Here is a 19,196-nt window from a genome sequence, read left to right on the forward strand (position 1 = left end):
TGTTATAGACTGTTAACTCCCTCTTTGGCGAAGGGCCATAGGCCTGTCACGCGTACGCACAACTGGTCATTTAGATTTTTTCAAACACGGACGATGAACAGCCAGGTCGGGTTTACCAAACAAATATCAAATTAATAGCGCCCCTGTGTCTGCCTGTCAAGTTCTTGAGGAACTTGTTGCCGCTCGAACAGAAACCCACCTCCGCTTTTTTTTTAAGTGGCCAAACACCCTGAGATATACTTACATTGTCAAATTCTTTCAAAGTGCTGCGTTTTTTTCTTCTTCGGGCAGATATAACAGAAATCCAAAAAGTTAATCCGCGTCCCCCAGAGGAGTAATAACACTGAGAGAAGCGATCAGAGCGTTTAAAGCCAGTGATGATACTTTTCGATCAGAAATATCTGGAAGTTCAAAGGCGAAATCTGTTTTCAGTAAAATTCCATCAGTTGCACTGCCAACACTCAGCCATCTGATTGTTATGCGGTGACGAAGCGCTGTGCTTGCAAGTGAAGCCCCAAATGTACGAAGTAACATGAGTAATAGGTGATATTTGCCTGACTCTTTGTCAGCATCCCAAAACTTTCTAGAGAGTTTGTGAGAAAAGTGTCATTCTTGTGGTATAAATGACTTTTGTTTTTTGTTGTTTATGGAAATCACGTCGCATGGGTGGCGAGTTATTGGAACCTGTAGGCGTGCGTCTGCAAAGACACAATAGCACCAATCTGACAAACCCATGGACTTCTCTGACTAAACAAAAAAGCTGCTTAGGAAAGTGTTTTAGGTAACTATATGCCATTCAAACCTGCTGCTTAGGCACACAATTTGTCTCACTGCCTCACCACGTGAATTATGGGTTAAAAGGTGGGCAACACTATCCCTTTCTTCACCATACATGTACTTCAACATGCACTGATTTGAACATAAAATCTGCAGCTTTATGGCTTTATAGAAAGAAAAAAAGATGGAATAGTTTCTGTGTTGTCAGTGTTACTTGTCAATATTGTACCACCAAAACTTCTGACACATTCAAAAGTCTTTTCTTGGCAAATATAGTTGATTCTAATTTGGTCTGACTACGCATGTACTCTGTCATCTTGCTTGTAGAGGCAGTGGCCCAAAAAAAAACTTATTTTCTTTGCAGTTTTGTCAATACATTTCTGTCTCAAAGACACAAGATGGCATAATCAGATAAAATTAGAATCTTTTAGAAAAATATATTATTATCTGCCAAGAAAGATGCACTTTGTCATGTACCACACAGGCAACAAGTGCTGGACTTGAGAGTCACACATTATCCTTAGCTTATAGCTTATTATCCTTGAACTCCTCTCTTAATGTAGGCTTTTCACACAGTGGCTACTCATTACAGGCTACTAATAAAAGGGAGTGACGTAAAGAGAGAGGCAACACATATCAGCTCGGCGTGGACAGCATGCTGTGGATGAACAATTCCTTTTCATTCGCTTCACATGATTAAATGATTAGGATGTATGTGTCCCATCACCTCTCGGGCTCCTACCATCATCCTACTCTCAGTCCTTTTTGCTTCCTGACGTGGTAACTTGACTTGCTCCTACTTGTGATGTTGTTAACACTTCCTCTGCTCCCACAGCTTTTCGCAGACTCTTTTACTGACTCATGCTCGTCCCTTTTCCACTATCCATGCCCTCCCCCGCACTCTTCACCACAATATCTTATGGCTGAGTCCGAGGTCACAGATCAATCACTTCATCCCCTGGGCTGCATATGACTGCATGGCATTTTGCTCTATGGTCTGCCAAGATACTTCACCTCTTTTGAGCTTACTCTTGGAACTTTTAAGTGTTTGAGTGGAATGTATTTTGGCAGAGGGACTGTTATTAAAATGTGTAGCCAACGGGCTGCACCATGGGATAAATATGGAGATGAATGTGCGCCATGACAGATATTGGTGGCCTGTAAAGAAAGACAGAGATCAGTATAGATATTGATATTCATTAGATACAGTAAAGGCAGCAAAGAAGATGTATGATGTAAGAATAATAGCAGGAACACTCGCAGTATAGCTCTTTAGTTGTTTGCTCATTACCACGTGTTATCACTCTTTTTGTGAGTCTTTTTTATCACTCGTTTTGTGAAACTGTCCTTACATCCAGAGCAGCAACCTGCCTTTAAGATGCAATCTTATGTGATTTAATCCACAGAAGAGCTGACAATAAAAACCTGAAAATGTATCACAGCTCCACCCTCTCAAATGACAACTGTATAAAATTAATCACCCCCCCAAAAAGTATTGTTAATGCCAGTTTAACACTGCAGTGATCATACTTCCCTGTTAAATCTGCTAATTACATTTGAGCCCTGTCTGGTCTCTGGAATCATTACTAAAATGTAGAATTTTGAGTCTATCAGCACTTTCCTCCCCCTCACCGTAATGACAACTATTAAGCGAGGATGGATCCAGTCGGGGGCTATGTGTATTATTACTCTGTCTTAATCTTTGCTCCATAAATATTGATAACAAGAGCCCCACGTCATGTGTTACTAGTACCTGCTGTTAAAAATAGAAGGCCCGCTGATGGCAGGTTATCTCTTACTGTCAGATCCCAGTGTAGCCCCCCCCCCCCCCGCCCTCTACCTCTTGTATCTACAGGAAGTTGAGCTCTGGGACAAACAAAGAGCAGACAGAAAACAACAAATACTCTGATTACACAACAGTAAATCAAACTACTGCACCTCATGTCTCTTCTTCTCACCCTTCAACGGTCAAACTAAGTGTAGTTTGTAACAAAAATAATTTGCCCCGCACATAAAGTCTTGATTTATTTACATAAATCAGTTTTCTTCTTTTCTTTCTTCATCATAAACCAGTCAAAATAGTATAATCCAGTCACCCTGTTGACAATGTGCTTCATGCTGTACATCTGTCATTCTGTCCTGCAGCTTCATAATATTTCTGTAGAGTGTGGAATTAATTATCAGGCTCGGTCGGTGACTCAGAACTCAGGTCTTCAGAAAGTAATGCAGCCTGTAAATAATCGCCCTACTGCCACCATACTTCACACTGATGGCAAGCACTGCATTTGTGCTAATTCTGCCGTTCTATGTATAGTGTGATGGACAGTGTCAGGATGAATGATATTTGGGTTGCCCCAGTGGCTTAGCAGGCTGTAATTGAACTGAATGTGCTGGTGTGATATTGAGGCTTTCTGTCTTCAAGCTTTGTTTGGTACAGTTTCATCCGTCTTCTCCCGGCCATCTTTTACCAGTTTAACACCAGGTGACTATGTAAACTCTGCCTTTAGTGCCTGAGGGGAGGACTCTGGAGCTGCGGTGTGACATATAAGTGCATTGATCTCCTAAGTCTGACTAACCTCCGTATGCTCGACCGCCCGGAGTGGAGGATGCTGCCTGTCATTAGCTGTCATTAGACTGCCTGGGTGAGATGGGTAATCTGGGCCTGCCACTGGACTGTGAGGCTGCCAAACTACAGTAGGCAACAAGGAGGATAAACACAAAATAATTTAAAATTATATTAAATATCTTATATAAGTTTAATTTCTTGGATAACAAGTAACTTGGACAAGTAAAATGATCACAGAAATATTTATCCAAACTTGTCTCAGATCCACCCCAGCACTGTGACTTATTCATGATGATTGAAATGAATGTATTTTGATTTTGCAGTGTGGTGCACTGCGATCAGATTGTGTGCGAGTGTTTGTGTAAGCTCAAATCTGTATGGAGTGGTTCAAATTTGAATAGATGTATTTGCATCGTGTTGCTTAGCCAAAGGCATTATTGGTTCCCAGTGGTAGTGACCTGAAATTTTGCATGCACTGCAACTCTGCAAATGGTAGCCCCTTTATGATCAGCCAAACATTGCACAGCAGAAGTATGAGGCACTGACCTTCAATGCAGTACATATATGTAACACAAGGCAACGGAGATGTTCACATTTCATGATCCTTCCCAGTTTTTCTGCTGAACTCTACAAGGAAATGAGAACCAATCAAATGTTTGCATTTGGAGTGTGATAGTTCAGACTGATTTGGTGACTTTGGTCATTAATAGTCAGTCATGTTTGCATTCCACACTGCCTTCAAGTAGCTAAGAAGTCAGACATACTTTAATGTAACAAAACACAACTGAAAAGACAACCGCACTAGTAAAATACCACGAGTGTGGGGATTTTATAGCTTGCAGATGTACAGAAGTCATTCCACAGCAATACTGTGTGCATACTCCGGAGGTAGGTGGTAGATTGTGAGTTCAGATATTCACTTTGTGTGATTCAGTCCGACACCTGAGAGGTGGACTGAAGCAGCACAGGCTGTTGACCTTGTAATGGATTTCTGAACTGGACACTGAGTCCACAAACATCTTCTTTTACTTTGAATAAGCCAAGTAGGCTTTCTTGGTTTGTCAGTATCGTTAGTCAGTGTATACATTTCCAGCATTACCACTAACCACTGTAAATACCTTGCTGTGTGTAAGCCAACTTATACAAAATATACAGTCAGGCAAGATTATCAACCCTGCAAACTCATATCAGTATTACTCAGGCTTTAAAACAAAACTGTTTTTTCAATATTTTTATATAAAAGCCCTATTCCTGACCCCCATACTAAAATGCCTATGTGACGAATATAATCTTTATCTGCTTAAGCACTTGTGGGCGCCCAGGAATGAACAGGTCAAGAGTTTTAGCTCTTTCACTGGTCGTCTGATATTAAAGACAGTAGCAGCAGCGTGCAGAGGAGGTGGAGGCTCGTGACTTGGAAGCTGGCAGTTCAAATCCCTGGACCGACTGACGAAAGCTGCGTAGGGAAGTAACACTCTGCTCTGCCTCAACAGCAACTGTCAAAGTGCTGTTGCACAGAGTCACTGAAGTCCCAGCCGTTCAGTAGCAACAGTGCACCACTGTTTGCCCAGTGGATAAAGTACACAGACCTTGTTTTATCAACTCCCAATTATTTGTCATTCTGCATTACATATTGTGATTTACTTTTAAATTAAAACAGAATAATCAAAATAATTTCTGTACTTCAATAAAAGGAGGCCTGATGGACATCTATTTGTAAAAGAGCTTTTGATTACAACATGACAAATACAGTATTGGTTGGTCTCTAGTTTGGAGTAAATTTTTGGTCTCTAGTAGTTTAAATTTAGTAGTTTTAAATTTTTTTTTACTTGCTTTGTTTTAGGAAAAGATCATGGTTTTAGTTAGTTTTGCATAAAAAGTACTCGGTTAGGTTTAGGAAAACATTGTGTTTTGGGTTAAAATAAGGGTTACATTGAAGTTACTTAAAAGCCCAGACGCTAAAGGATACCTTGAAGCTTTGTCTTTCTTAAAGCATCAGTTTTTGACGCCCTGGGATGAGACCCTGCTAAACACCCTAATACATTGCTCGTACAAAAAACGAAATATTATGGTGAGTCTGGTTTCCTGGCAAGACTCCAGGAAGTGACTGTGCCAGGAAATAGCCTGTAAAACCACATGTCATTTTTACACGTTTTTTGTACAAATTAAACATCAAGATAAAATCTGCTAGTTAGTGAGCACCTTAAAAGTGTTCAGCAAAATGGAAATTTAAACATCTACAATTTCATTAAAACTGTGCAAACTCCATCTGCCAAAAAAGGTTTAAAAACTCAAGAAAACCTACTAAATAGACCTTGTGGTCAGATTTTGGCAACTATTTTTGTCATATGTTTTTCCCATTTTATACCTCTTTCCTGTCCAAACGGTAATTGTCCCAAAGATGATGAGGTTTTTTCATATCTGAACTGCATGCCCCCAACTTTCCATCAAACACCCCCTCTATGCAATAATGTCAAACAAGATTCCCCATTACAGTTGACAGACAGACAGTAGGCACAAAGTTTAAAATAAAGGTCTTAAAGGGAATAAAAGCTTCGCAGTGAATGGTGAGGGAATTGTTAAGGATAATACAAAGGAGTGGGATTTCTCGTGCATTTGTCTGCGAGGGATATCCCAGCCAAAGTTTCTCTATACATCAAAGGGCCGCCACAAATAAAAGCACACTTGTCAGGGGCGAACAAACTGCCTCCTTTGTGCTGTCTACCAGCCAAATTCAGGCACACAAAGCCTTTGGATGTACAACACTGCAAAGAAGACATACTATTCAGATGACATGCTTTGCTCTCTGGTGGTTTGCTGTGTGCTTTTGTCTGCTGTGACCAGGACAGATATATAATATCACTGGATCAAAATCCTTTCAGTCCCTTTTACTCCCTGTTAAAGAATCCCGTTACACTCCCTCCCCCATACACTCCACTATTCTTTCTTTTCTTAAACAAAGTAAACTTGATGCAGCCAGATAACACTTGCAGCCCTCAGGCCTAATGCCCAAAAATGAGTCTCAGGTTCATTCAGTTTTTTTTTTTTTTTTTTAGCCAAGAGCCTTGTACAAACTGTGGTTAGACAGGCTGGACACGTTTCACTGTTGCCTCAGGAAATCTTTGACCGTTTTGGTTTTCCGTTTCTTTTAACATCTGTCACCTGCATCTTTTACATTCCTGAAATAAATCACAAGAACACTCAGAAAGTTTTCCATGGCAAGAATTAAAGAAGAAGAAGAAAGTTAGAAGTCTTACTGCCTGCACACACTCTCACACGACTCACAAATACATGAACACACACACAACCAAAGTCCACCCAAGTACAAACTAAAACGTGCTAAACGTACACCAAAATGATTTGTATGATGCTGTGGAGGTTTCATGTGTGAAATAATATTCAGATCATCTATTTTAAGTAGAGCTGCAACAAAGGGTTATATCATTATCACTTAATGTGCTTGTTATTTTCTCAATTAATAGTTTATCTATCTATCACAATTTCTTCATAGCGCAAGTGGACGTAGAAACGTCTTGTTTTGTCAGATCGACAGTCCAAAACCCAAAGATGCTGAGTTTACTATCATAGAAAACAACTAACAGCAGCAAACCATTACAGTTGAGAAGCTGAAACCAGTGAATTTTGGTCATTAATTGATAATAGAGATTGTTGCAGATTAATTTTCTGTCAATCAATAGAACAATTGTTTCAGCTCTAATTGCAATATTTTTGATTTATGCATTATTGCAGTTTTACTAAATGTTTTGATGATGTTCATTTCAGTGTACTTGCCACAAAAGTTTTTTTTCATCAATAATAATTCCCATTAAATGTATAAAAACAAACAAACAAAACCTGTTTAGATATGACCTATGGCAGTGGTTCCCAACCTGTGGGTCTGGGGCTCCTTTAAGGACTCACAAAATAAAACTGAGGTGTCTCGAGATGATTAACAAGACAGAGGAAACACAAAACTGTGTTGTTTTCAGACTGTTCTCTAACCTTTGCTTTATATTTCAAAATAGTGGATAATCTTACCTTTTCAGGTCTCAAATTATTACTCAAAAAAAACATCTGCAAAAGGAAATGGTGGCGCCATTGACAACTCAGTGACAACGTGCATCGAGGGGTTGCACATAGATGCTGCTTCATTATAAGAGGTCTTAAGGAAAACACGTGGAAATCATTGCAATCAATTAGGTGAGAAAAAAAAGAAATGCAGCAAAGTGTTCACACTTTACATGCAATGAAAATAATGAAAGTTTTCATTTAAAGGACACGTTTACCTAAGAAACTAATTTCCAACACCTAATTACTGGTTGGTTTGAAATATTATAGTGTGATTACAGGAGAAGGGAGTCCTTTCTTTAATTGTAACGTATGTGTGGCTGGGAAATCAGTTTGGTTTCACTGGATTTTAATGACGTTATCTGCTATTTTTACTTGACTTTTTTTGTACATTTGAGAAAAAATGTCAAGGCACGCCTGAGCTCACTCAGAGGCACAATGGCGAGAACCACTGCTCTGCCTTAAGAGATTTCAGCATGTTGAATAAGGCGAATCTCTGAGTGAATGCAATGACTCATCACCAGGGTCATTTGCCTTTCACTGCAAATGAGTGTGGGTGTCTGACTAACTTGCAGATATAAGCTGGATATTGTTTTTTAATCATTGAAGAGAGAGACAGAGGGTGAGAAAGAGAGACCTATTGTTTGTGCGCATAGTACCTATGAAAGTGTGTGAGAGCATATATGTGCGTGTGTGTGTGTGGCTGTGTTCAGTACGAGTGTCACAGGGAGACACACAGACTGAGGGCCACATTTTGAGTCTTTAAGACGCATTGTTCACCCGGAGCCACGCGTGTTATTTATCAAACAGGCGCTTTGGCCTGGAAGTGCAGTTTCCTGTCGTCTGACAGAGCAGCCCTCTGTGTGTCAGCAGTGAAGTACGCCTCTCTCCCACATTCATTTGAGGGAGGAGCATGCAAGAAGTGGGAGGAGATAAAATAAGTGTGTGCATTCTGGCTGATTTCTTCAAGTTCACACACTTCTGTGAATGCTGTTTTTAAGTGGAAAACGTTTCATCTCTACAAAGAATTTGCACATTTTTATTTTTATTTTTTAATTAAAGCCTACAGTAGGCAGGAGAAATTTTAATTAAGCCCTATCTGCAGAAATCCAGCCCACATATAGCTATTTTAATAGCCATGGTAACACTTTATTTGAAGGGGTGTGCATAAGGATGGCATTACACTATCATGGAAAGTCTCATGAAAAATGACATGGTCTTAAACTTCATGATTGTAAATGATGTCAACCAAAGATCCTGAAAAGCTCTGTCAAATGATTTCAGCTTTCAGCCGTGTAATTACATTGAAAGTGTAAAATCACTCTATGTTACCTTTAATAAACCTATAAACTCTACCAACATACAAGGAAATGATTCACATAATGGTTATATGGGCATGTAAAAGTGTAATAATAGCTTTTCCCTATTTTTCCACCATAAATAAGGACACAAGAAGATAAACAAAACAGATGTATAGATAAACCTGCACAGAAAACCAATAATTACAATACTTATGATAATAAACAAAAATATTTTATACACCTTTTATTTACATTTAAAAGCACTTATCACAGGCAGTAACCCCTCAGCTAAAGTCAAGTTGTCATGACAGAGGTCTTAATTTTGCATAGCAAGTGACATTATTTACAAAATGTCTTTTACCAGGAACTGTAATATACATTCCTGTAAACATCACTTTTCATTTATGACAGTGTCATGCCAGACTTATGCACAAACGCAAGAGGCTTCAAATAGTTACCAGATCTGTTGCATGCAACTACTAGAAAAACTACATTATTTAACACCGGACTGACAATGTGATATTCCTTTGGTTGTTTTTTGCAATTATGGTTGGACTGTCCTTCCAAGAATGACAGCATCAGTCTTTTCAGGAAGTGCCCCAAAGTGACGTATGTTTACGTTCATGTGACAAAGCCCTGTAATGGCCAGAGGATTTATACCTTTTAATTAGGAGAACTTGTTGGTGTTTTCAGTTATAATCAGTTGATTAGACCTCTGCTCAGGTTGACATTAGTTGAAATGCAGGGAATAGAGGGAAGAGTTATTTGTATGATGTAGAGAACATACACCTACTGCTAAATTATCACAGAGACTTATTGTGCTTCTGTGTTGAGAAACAAAGAGGATTTTGTTAAAGGAAAACTGTAAAAAATTTACAGTGGCCGAGAAAACTAATGGACCATCTTCCCTTTTGCTATATGGACGTACAAAGAATGATAAAAGTGTTGATAAATGTTATACCCTAACAGGTGCACCAAAACTAGCAGGAGGGTGATGCAGATGTAAATCAAGCACAGTCTGTACACGCCCACACAGTCTGAGAGGAGGTGTAATCCGGTGACAACGTCTCTGTGGGGGCGTAACATGCATGTGTAGTGGCTCTAAAACTTTATTTGAAACAAGACAGACTAGGCCTGAATAAAAAAAAAGTTGCTCGGATGTAGAATAAAAACCATGTCAGGACAGATGAAAGGCTCTAACACGCCCCATTAGTGACAAACTTTATAATAGCAAAGATGACAGAGCAACAGGATGCTGCAACTAAATATGGGACAAGAGAGGATTTACAGGGCGTTTGAAGGGAACGGGTGTTTAAGGCTGCTGGGAAACAAAGAACATTTGAATGCATATTCCCTAACCATCCTAAAAAGGTGGAGTTACCCATCCACTCAGAGTGCAGTGTTTCCTGGAAGTTGCGGTAAAGGGTAATGAACACACACTCATGCACTGTATGATACCAGTAGGTTTGGGACCCGGTCTCCATGGCAATTGCTGCAATGAGGACAATTTTGCTGTTTCAATAAACAAAATGAGTAAAAAATTCTGGAGCCTTAACTGATGTATCATTGTTGTGTGTTTTTGGTGATATAGTCATAACACAGAAGGGACACATTAACACAGGAGGCTATTTTACACTGTGTGCCTTACAGACAGAATAAAACAGAATTGGTTTGTCAGAGTTTGTGTTTGCAGTCTGCGGGTTCAGACTGTAAGTCAGCAAAGTACTTCAGTAGACTTGTGAAATGTTTATTTGCAAGGCTACCTGCACCATACAGCTCATTCTCCTGAGGATGAGTCATCCACAGGCTACATAGAGTACATTTGAGGTGGGCTTTGGATAAGCTCCTGGAGGAGAATGTAGAGGGGCAAAGAGCACTGCTGAGCCATCACAGCTGTACTGATTTTCTGTCACATTGTTTCACACCGGGAGACATTACCTGGTAAAGGAAACTGTAAATCTCACCCATCCCCCCACTATAACCACAGCACAAGGTCCTGTCAACAGTCAGCTGTGTATTGATAAAGGGAGCTAGGTATTTGCCTCCTCGTTGTCTTCTCACACAACTTGTTTTGCCGAATAAAATGTGGAGGGGGAATACAATGTAAAGCATTTCTGAAAACAAAACTGCTGGGCGAAAAATGGGGATGACCGACAAACACGTAACTAAATATATATGTGTTATCAGATTTCTGTAGCTATCGTTGCACTATAACCCATTCGACTGAGAATAAAAAAAAAACACTGTGTGAAACCTAGTTTTCTCTGACGTCTCTTCCATTGTGTACGTGACAGTGTACATATGACGTCCTTGAGGATGGATGGGATGCTGTTACCTCAGACTGACAGAGCCTAATTTTTCCAAAGTCAACCAAACAACAACCAACTTCATTGTTTATCTCCCCCCCCCAATTTTCACAATGACATGTTTATGTAAAAGCACATCTAAGTCTAAGAGTGCTTATACAAAATCTGCTCCTTTCTTAAAAGAAAGATAATTTTTAAATCCACAACTAACAATTATTTTCATTGTCGATTAGCCTTTTTATTCAATTTTCACTTGATCAATCAGTTTTGTCCATTCATTGAGTAATCGTTTCAGCACTAGTTTAAATCTCTGTATAGGGAAAAACTATCATGGCTTACCTTATCCAGAATTTTGAATGCCTTTTGAGCTGAAGTATCTCCCCAAATGTGTTCCAATTTTGTGGACAGTACAGCAAATTTTATTTACACTTGTATGTCTATTCCTTTGCTTCACACTAGTGGATGCACTGGACACAAATGTGCATGGTGTAAACAAGCATCTTCTTGGCCCTGCTTTACATGCCAAATTCAGGGTGCATCCCAGGAATTTCCATAAACCCCATTTAAATATTTGCATTTAGCATCACGGGACGGGACGGTGAGCAAAAGCAACTCTTTTGTGTCTCACTTATGATGCTATATTTTCGACTGAAATTTAAAATACATTTAATTTTCTATTACAAAGCACTTAACCCCACAGATATTTTCCTTTTAATCTGGTCTTTTTTTTTCTTCTTTTAATTTAATTTAACTATCCACAAATGAATCAGTCCCCTAAAAAAGAAGTGTGGAGAAGCATAAAATAATAAGTTTCAAGGTTGCTCTATACACGTATTTAAAGAGCTATTTGTATCTGAACTATTAACCTAACTAATCTAGTAATCATTTTGTTGCATGTTCACTTCAAATAAACATGAGACACAGTAGGATGTGGGTACACATCAAGCATGTAAACCTATTTTCAGGTGACATGTACATATCACTTTAGGCTAACAAAGGTAAAACAAAAGCCAACGAGTGACACTATTAGTGGTGAAAGGACAGACAGTACTGGTGGTCAGCTCTCCTCGAGTTATTCCTCTGTGACATATCGCTTTAAGATATTGGGTCATCTAATTAGACAGGGGACGAAAAGTTCACAGCTGTGACACGCTGCCTTGTGGGAGTACGGAAGATTGTAGGAGGGATCATATGCTTATATTTGTATGTGGTTGTCGGTGTCTCTCTTCCTGACCATGCAAACATTGCATAAAGGCTCTTCTCAAACACTGGATTTACCAAAACACACTTTCAATTTTATTTAGGCCAACACTCAAGGTTTCTTGAATCAGAATTATAATAAAGAATCATAATTAATTGCATAAGGGCTTTATGTGTGTATGTGTGTGTGTTAGTGTGTTGGTATCTTCTACATGTAGAATCTTAGCAACCATGCCTGAAGTTTATAACCACTCATCTCTGATTCTGCGTGAGGTTCAGTAAAGGTTATTATTACTGTAATCAGGAGCAAAAAAAAAAATAAAAAAATCTAAATTCACTTGTATGTGCCCCAGTGGTTTGGCATTGAAAATAAAACAGCTACATGTAGTCGCATAATGACAATCAGTTAAAAGTGCTCTGACTTGAGCGTGAAATGCCATTAAAGTCACTGTGATCTTTGTTTAACATTTTAAAAATAGAGTTAACAACTTTGTGACGCATTTGCACAGAGGTGTTTTTACTAAGAAATCACAACACATAGCATGTAATGTCTCTCAGGGAGGCAAGATAAAACAATGGGTCCGACATGATCTGAGATTCTACCTGCAGTTGCTAAGCAACACCCACCTCCAACCTCTCAATCTGTCCCATTGGTCAGCAGGAAAAACGCACAACGAGCCCCATTGGCTAAGAGAAAGTTAATAAACTTTAGCCAAGACCTGCCTCCCTGTATGCGCACACACTCTCTCCCTCTCTCTCTCTCTCTCTCACACACACACACACACACACACACACAATGAAGAGATTCTTGTGAATGAGAGCATGAGAGGGTGTCAGTGCTTGCGCAGTACAGTGCTGATATATGCATTGAGCTCCTGAGCTAAAAATAAAGATCACACTGAATGCTGTGCCACTGAAAGTTGCAAGACTGAATTCAAAGTGACAAGTCTAGTTCTCTCCAGACAGAGCAATGAGGTCCCACCCTCATCAGAGATCCAGGAGGTATTTTTTGACATTTGTTTTTAAGTATAGAATTCTAATAAAAGCTTGTTCCCAGCAATTCTTCACATTTGATCAGGCTAAAAATGCAACATAGGAAAGCCTGAAATATCTTTGAAACACTATTCAAAAGTGGTATTTAGCTGTGGTTCCCAGGTGTGCTCAAGTTCCTCTTTATCCACAATATGTTTTTCTGAATGGATGTCAACTTGATGTTATTTAACACTTTTTTTTATTATGGATATTGTTACAATATTTATATATTTATCTTACAATATAATTAAATTGTCAGTGTTGCACTTGTACTTCTATAACTTGCAGGGGCAGAAGCTGGACACTTCAATAAGTTTTCCATTTTTTTTGCTATTTCAATTGTTTATCCATTACTTTTAACTATTTCGACTTCTCTGCTCCCTTGCTAACTAGATTTTATGCACTCTCAATCACAATTACAACTGACTCAGGTTGGTGGGCATGTACTACCCTATAGTAACTTGCTTGTTATTGTAAATACTAAAGATCAGCAGCCTCATACCAATTTGCAATTTGATTTTTCGCATTAATATACAGATTAAATTTTTTTTATTTCTATCTTTTCAAATTAACTGAGCTACTCCACCATCTTTCCACATACGCCCTGGGAACTACAGAAATACACACTGGGGTACAAAACAGCTCTGGTTGGGCAACACCCCCCCCCACAAACTAATGGGCAATCATTTTCTAGACCTTTCACTTTTTTTTGGACAGCAGTGTTGGTTATAACACCTATTTTAAGACTGAATGTGGAGTGTGTGTTCTGTTGAATGGTAAAATACACTCATCATCCAGAATCCCCACGAGGCATCGGTAGAGACAAATAGCATCCTATCAATCATTCCACTCGAGGTTCACCCTTTTTCCTTAAGCCATATGAAACGGTTGCTTTTTAAATAGAAAGACATTGAGAAAGTTATCTTTCTGAGTTATGCTGCGAGTCACTCCTAGGTCAGTTCAATTTCTCTTGCCATTGTGTTCTTCACCTTCCCTGAGCCTGTCCTACGTCACTTATTTATCGTTGGAACATCCTGTAACCCAAATGTCACTGAAAACCACATTCAGACTCCACATCAATAGCACAAAAAACAGATATTACATTTTCGAAACTGATTTATTTATCACAAAACAGGAACGCATTCTGTTACAAGCAGTTTTATTATGAAATATCTATATCTCCATTTAATTATCTGTACAAGAAGGAAAAATAGAATTAAAAATAAAATTATAAACAGCTCAGTGTGGAGAAGTTTCAGTTTTATTTTTTAAACAGCCATTCTTCTGTTTGAGGTCATGTATAGTTTTCCCCTATTAGTTGCACTGGGAAATATGGTCACCTAGACCAATCAGTTTCAGAGAACAGTGCAAAGTATATCATGTACGTAAAGCAAGGAACATCCACAGGACATGTTATATTTGTTGCTTTTAGTGTGTACATGAGTTTTAAAATATATCTTCAAATCTAAAAGGGAGGCTTAAAAACCAACAAGTCCATCAACTATGAAAAGAATAATCCAAACAGAACAACTACAAAATGTTTATATACAGTAAGTTTCACTGCAGTGTAAGCCTAAATTGAAGAGCATAAAGCAATAAAACATACATTGCATTTTTCTAGCTACCTTAGAATTGGTGGGGGAAACACAATGGACCGCTTTTTTCGGTTTTGAGGGAATGTTGTGAAAAGATGAATACGAAGAAAAAAGAGTGGAGACTTAAAATGTTCAGAATGTTCATAAGGCAACATGGCCTGATTTGTACACAATGTTGATTTACATCCGTTTGGTCACTCGTTTGAACTGTTGGGATGTTTTCTGGAAAAAGGACTTGGATTTCTGAGGTTCAAGCTGGCTGAGATTTCCTTCAGAAACACTCCTCACAACTCTTCGAGGCTTGTTCTCCTCTGAACCTGAGGACAGACGCCAAACAAGCAATAGTATCAAGAATGAACACAACTACAATTTATTGTTCCTGATTGCTCTGACTGTGAATGCCATGATTGCAGTTACATTTTAAATCCTTCAGGAACTTTGACATTGCTCTTTAAAAAAGGACCCCCTCCCCCCAATTCTGGTTTGATCAAACTAAAATGGCATCGAAACAATGCACACATTTAGCTGTATGTGTGGCCCTCTCTGTCATGGCAGTTTGTAGTTTAACTGTAAACTGTTATCAGTGGGGGTATATATATATATATATATATATATATATATATATTTATTAGGATGCCACTCAAAAATAAAGTTTCTAATTTTCATCTTCCCACCCCCCAAATGTGTTAATAATGTCACAAAAACAAAGTTGACAAAATTTGAATGTTTCTAATAATTTTTACTGGTAGCTCAACACTGACAAAGTTTTACAATATTCAACATTTTCCAATTTTATCATGTAATATTTACTTTAATATCACAAGTTAGAATAATGTAAAACTCCTCAAAAAGAAGACACATAGCTGCTAACAGTTACTTCATAATTTAATAATGAACACTTCAGTGTCCAGAGAATGCAATGTATTGCAGCTTAAAAAACAGCTACATGGGTTTTGTTGTAGGCTAGCTATCCAGCTCACACAGTAGCTGCAGATTTCTATGAAATGGACGAAACACATGCACATGTAAACCAGATAGCCTTTCAGATAGACCTTAATTATGGAATTGTTGAAGTGGCATAAGTGGGCGGCTTTGACTCAGGGTAGAACGGTCGTCCCCTTAAAGAAGGGTTGGGAAACCGAAATTGCTCCTGGTGGCTGTGCCATCAGTGTATGAATGAGTTCATTTCTCTTTCTGATGAGCAGTTGGGTCTGTGCTCATAGGTAGGTGAATGTGATGTAGTGTAAAGCATTCTGAGTGGTCGAAAAGACTAGAAAGATGCTATACAAATACAGCCCATTTACCATATGTAACAGTTCATTCGGAATTGGGGGCGAAACCGGAAAATGTTCAGACTGTAGATCACCGAGCCCGGTGGAAAGTTCTGAGAGCCTAAATATGTACATCCGCACTGCGCTCCAACAAATACAAGCGACAGCTGCAGAATAAGCTCTTGTTAAGTGTCCTCTCTTGAAGTGTCCTTCTATACTGTACCAAAAAATAACTGGTAGGTGGTGCTAAAAATGAGAATAATTAACATGACACACAGAAGCGACATGGTGGTGCAGTTGTTAGCGCTGTCACCTCAAAGCAAGAGGTTCTGTGGATTGAGGCCCAGGCCTTTCTTTGTGGAGGTTGCATGTTCTCCCCGTGTCTGTGTGGGTTCTCTTCATGTTCTCCTGCTTCCTCCCACTGTCCAAAGACATGCATAGGCTAATTGGTGACTCTTTGCCCTTAGGTGTGAACGTGTGTATGACTTGTTTGTCTCTGTGAGTTAGCCCTGTGATGAACGGGCAACCTGTGCAGGGTTCACCAATGACAGCTGGGATTGGCTCCAGGCCCTTCGCGACCCTGCACAGAGTTAACTATACTACTGACTACGGCTGCAATAGTGCTAACCCAAAAATATTATTCTGATTACATAGTATTTAAACCAAATAATAACACAAATCAGAATATGAAAAAGAACAGTTAAATGATATAAATAATAATACTTACTTAAGGATTAATTTACTTTGGTAGAGAAATTTTGAATTAAATAACATTTTATCGCAATGAAAGTAAATATAAAAACATTGAGCCCATTGAGCTACCAGTAAATATTAATATATCTGAATGAAACTTCACAGTTACTATGCATCATAAAAGGAACAGAATGAGGGGGTGGGACCTGAAAAATGTTGGGGCAAAAAAAATTGGCCATTACATTGAGTGGCACCCTTATATTATATATATATATATATATATATATATTCCCTGTGTTGACACTTACCGACAAAACGATGAACTCTGAGTGGTCTCCGGGTCACTGAGGGGTCTTTCTTTATACGCTTCGGTGCAGAGAGACTCTGTGTTAACTCTTCTCTGATGCTGTCACAGTGAAAAAAAATGGACAGGAAAAAGTAAATCAAACACAACATCTAAATTTCCTCATGATCTATTTCTGGATCTTCTCCTAATAACAGTAGGAATGGGATATTCATTTTGTTATTTTGGTGACAGTTCTGCACAGCGTCCAGCCCCAGATAATTATGAATATGTCGAAGCTGAGTGTTTAATCACCGTCAGTATAAAATAACACAATTTACATTAATATAAAGGGAAAAGGCCAGTTGCAAATTACCGGTTAAATTTACGCTTTCCTTGTGCAGCAGATGTCATGTCCATGTAAGTTGGGTTGGCTCGTCTCACGTCTTGTAAAGATGGGATCTGTTGTCTACAGAGCAAAGGTTCACGTTACCATGACATCTCCACTGTTGGGAACAAGGAACATTTCCCTTTGCTTTCAAAATCAGATAACTAAAAAATAAAATAGCTGTATTACAAAAGTTTTGTGTACACATTTGTTAACTTTTGATATTTGATACCTCCTTCCGATGCACCAGCATTCAGAAATTTGGATTATGCAAATGTTGTTGTCTCTCACATACATCTGAACACACAATCTTGATTTCAGCATTTTTACATCCATAGGTTTCAAATGTTACAGATTCCTGCTCAAGCAAGAATGGATTTGGCAATAAGTTATATTGGACATAACCCCATATAATCCATTTGTAGCTCAAAAGTCTCTAGCATGTTTATACTTGTTGATCTGAGGTTTAATTAATAAATCACATAGTTGAGGATAAGTTGAAACTAGTAAGCTGCTCTACACCCAATCTTTGGCATTGCTTTAGTGCCAAAGCTAATGTTTCAGTGCAGGACACAGAAGTTTTACTGAACATGTGACTGAATGGGTCCTATGAGTAGCTTGTGGCATTGAAAACAGGAAGTAACAGTGTTTGGAAAAACCTACCAGAGGAAATCAACCTGGTGAAATTGGTATCACCTTTTATGTAATTAACCTTCTTCAGTTGTTTTTTAGCTAGTTTAATTGATGTTGCCGTTTTATTTTTATTTCTCCAAACACAACAGTTAAACTGTCAAAGTCATTTGAAACTTTTCTCCCTCTAATGTCCCTGTCCCCTACACTTTGCATGAACCCTGCTCGGGGAACTGCCTCGCCCACCTTTCCAGTCCCAAAAAATCACTTTTCCACAGTTGCCAGACTAAAACTAATGTGAAAAATTCTTGTTCATCATTTACACTGTTAGCACCATCTACAATGGTCTTGTACTGAGAAAAAATTACAAAAAAAAAGGTAATGCTTTTTCTTACCATCTAAATGCAAGAGTTTTCCTTTGAGATCTGACCTCTGTTGCAGGACAATTTAGCGTTCCAGGTGCTAAGTGCTCTCATGAAGTCTGGATTAGCCCTAAACTTTAGTATTTGAGGAAACACAGTTCTCATGAAAACCGCATGTTTGCGGGTTAGATAGATTTTTTGAAGCAATTTCATTTGTTTGTGTTGTAGTTTCTTTGACTGAAGGAGTGCATTTTGATTTTGAGGCTGGTTAGGAACACATTTATCCAACCAATAAATACTCTCAATGTGCTAATGTGAAAGCTCCTCTGCTGCGAGGATCATTCACTAATACAAACTCTTTCTGTTGCTATAGCTTGACATTTTTCCTGGTTTTGTTTGCCACTTCCAGCTGAAGACACCATGACGCTGCTCAGCTCAGCTGACTTAAGCCTCTTGGCCCAATGTTCCAGTCTGGAAACTTGCTGCTGGTGAGAATACTTATATTATTTGCACTCTAGTCTCTGTCTGGTTTTGAATAAGTTTTGGGGGATTTACCACTTTTGAATGGTTTAGTTACCATCCAGACTGAGCATCTTTTACACATAATTCTTTATTTGCTCTGAAACCTTCAGCGGGCAGCCAGAGGATGTGTTTTAAGATTGTTTTTTAAAACATTTTATGGAACTGATTCGAGAGATGCCTGTTAGTTCCCTCTGAACAAACT

The 19,196-nt window shown here is 38.7% G+C and overlaps 1 protein-coding gene across 1 annotated transcript in view; it reads right to left on the reverse strand.

Annotated features, from left to right (window-relative positions):
• Positions 1–14,392: 14,392 nt before the first annotated feature.
• Positions 14,393–19,196, reverse strand: part of kif18a (kinesin family member 18A) — a 37,005-nt gene continuing 32,201 nt past the window's right edge. Inside the window, exons 16-18 of the mRNA XM_038700873.1 lie at positions 17,469–17,561; positions 17,118–17,215; positions 14,393–15,162 (exon numbers count right to left, since the gene is read on the reverse strand). Coding sequence (XP_038556801.1) covers positions 15,026–15,162; positions 17,118–17,215; positions 17,469–17,561 — 328 coding nt within the window. The 3' untranslated portion in view covers positions 14,393–15,025. The remainder of the gene's footprint in view (positions 15,163–17,117; positions 17,216–17,468; positions 17,562–19,196) is intronic.

This window comes from Micropterus salmoides, unplaced genomic scaffold (assembly GCF_014851395.1).
Source record: "Micropterus salmoides isolate LMB-PRFRI ecotype aquatic unplaced genomic scaffold, ASM1485139v1 Ms_hic_scaffold_6, whole genome shotgun sequence".
NCBI classification, from domain to species: domain Eukaryota; kingdom Metazoa; phylum Chordata; class Actinopteri; order Centrarchiformes; family Centrarchidae; genus Micropterus; species Micropterus salmoides.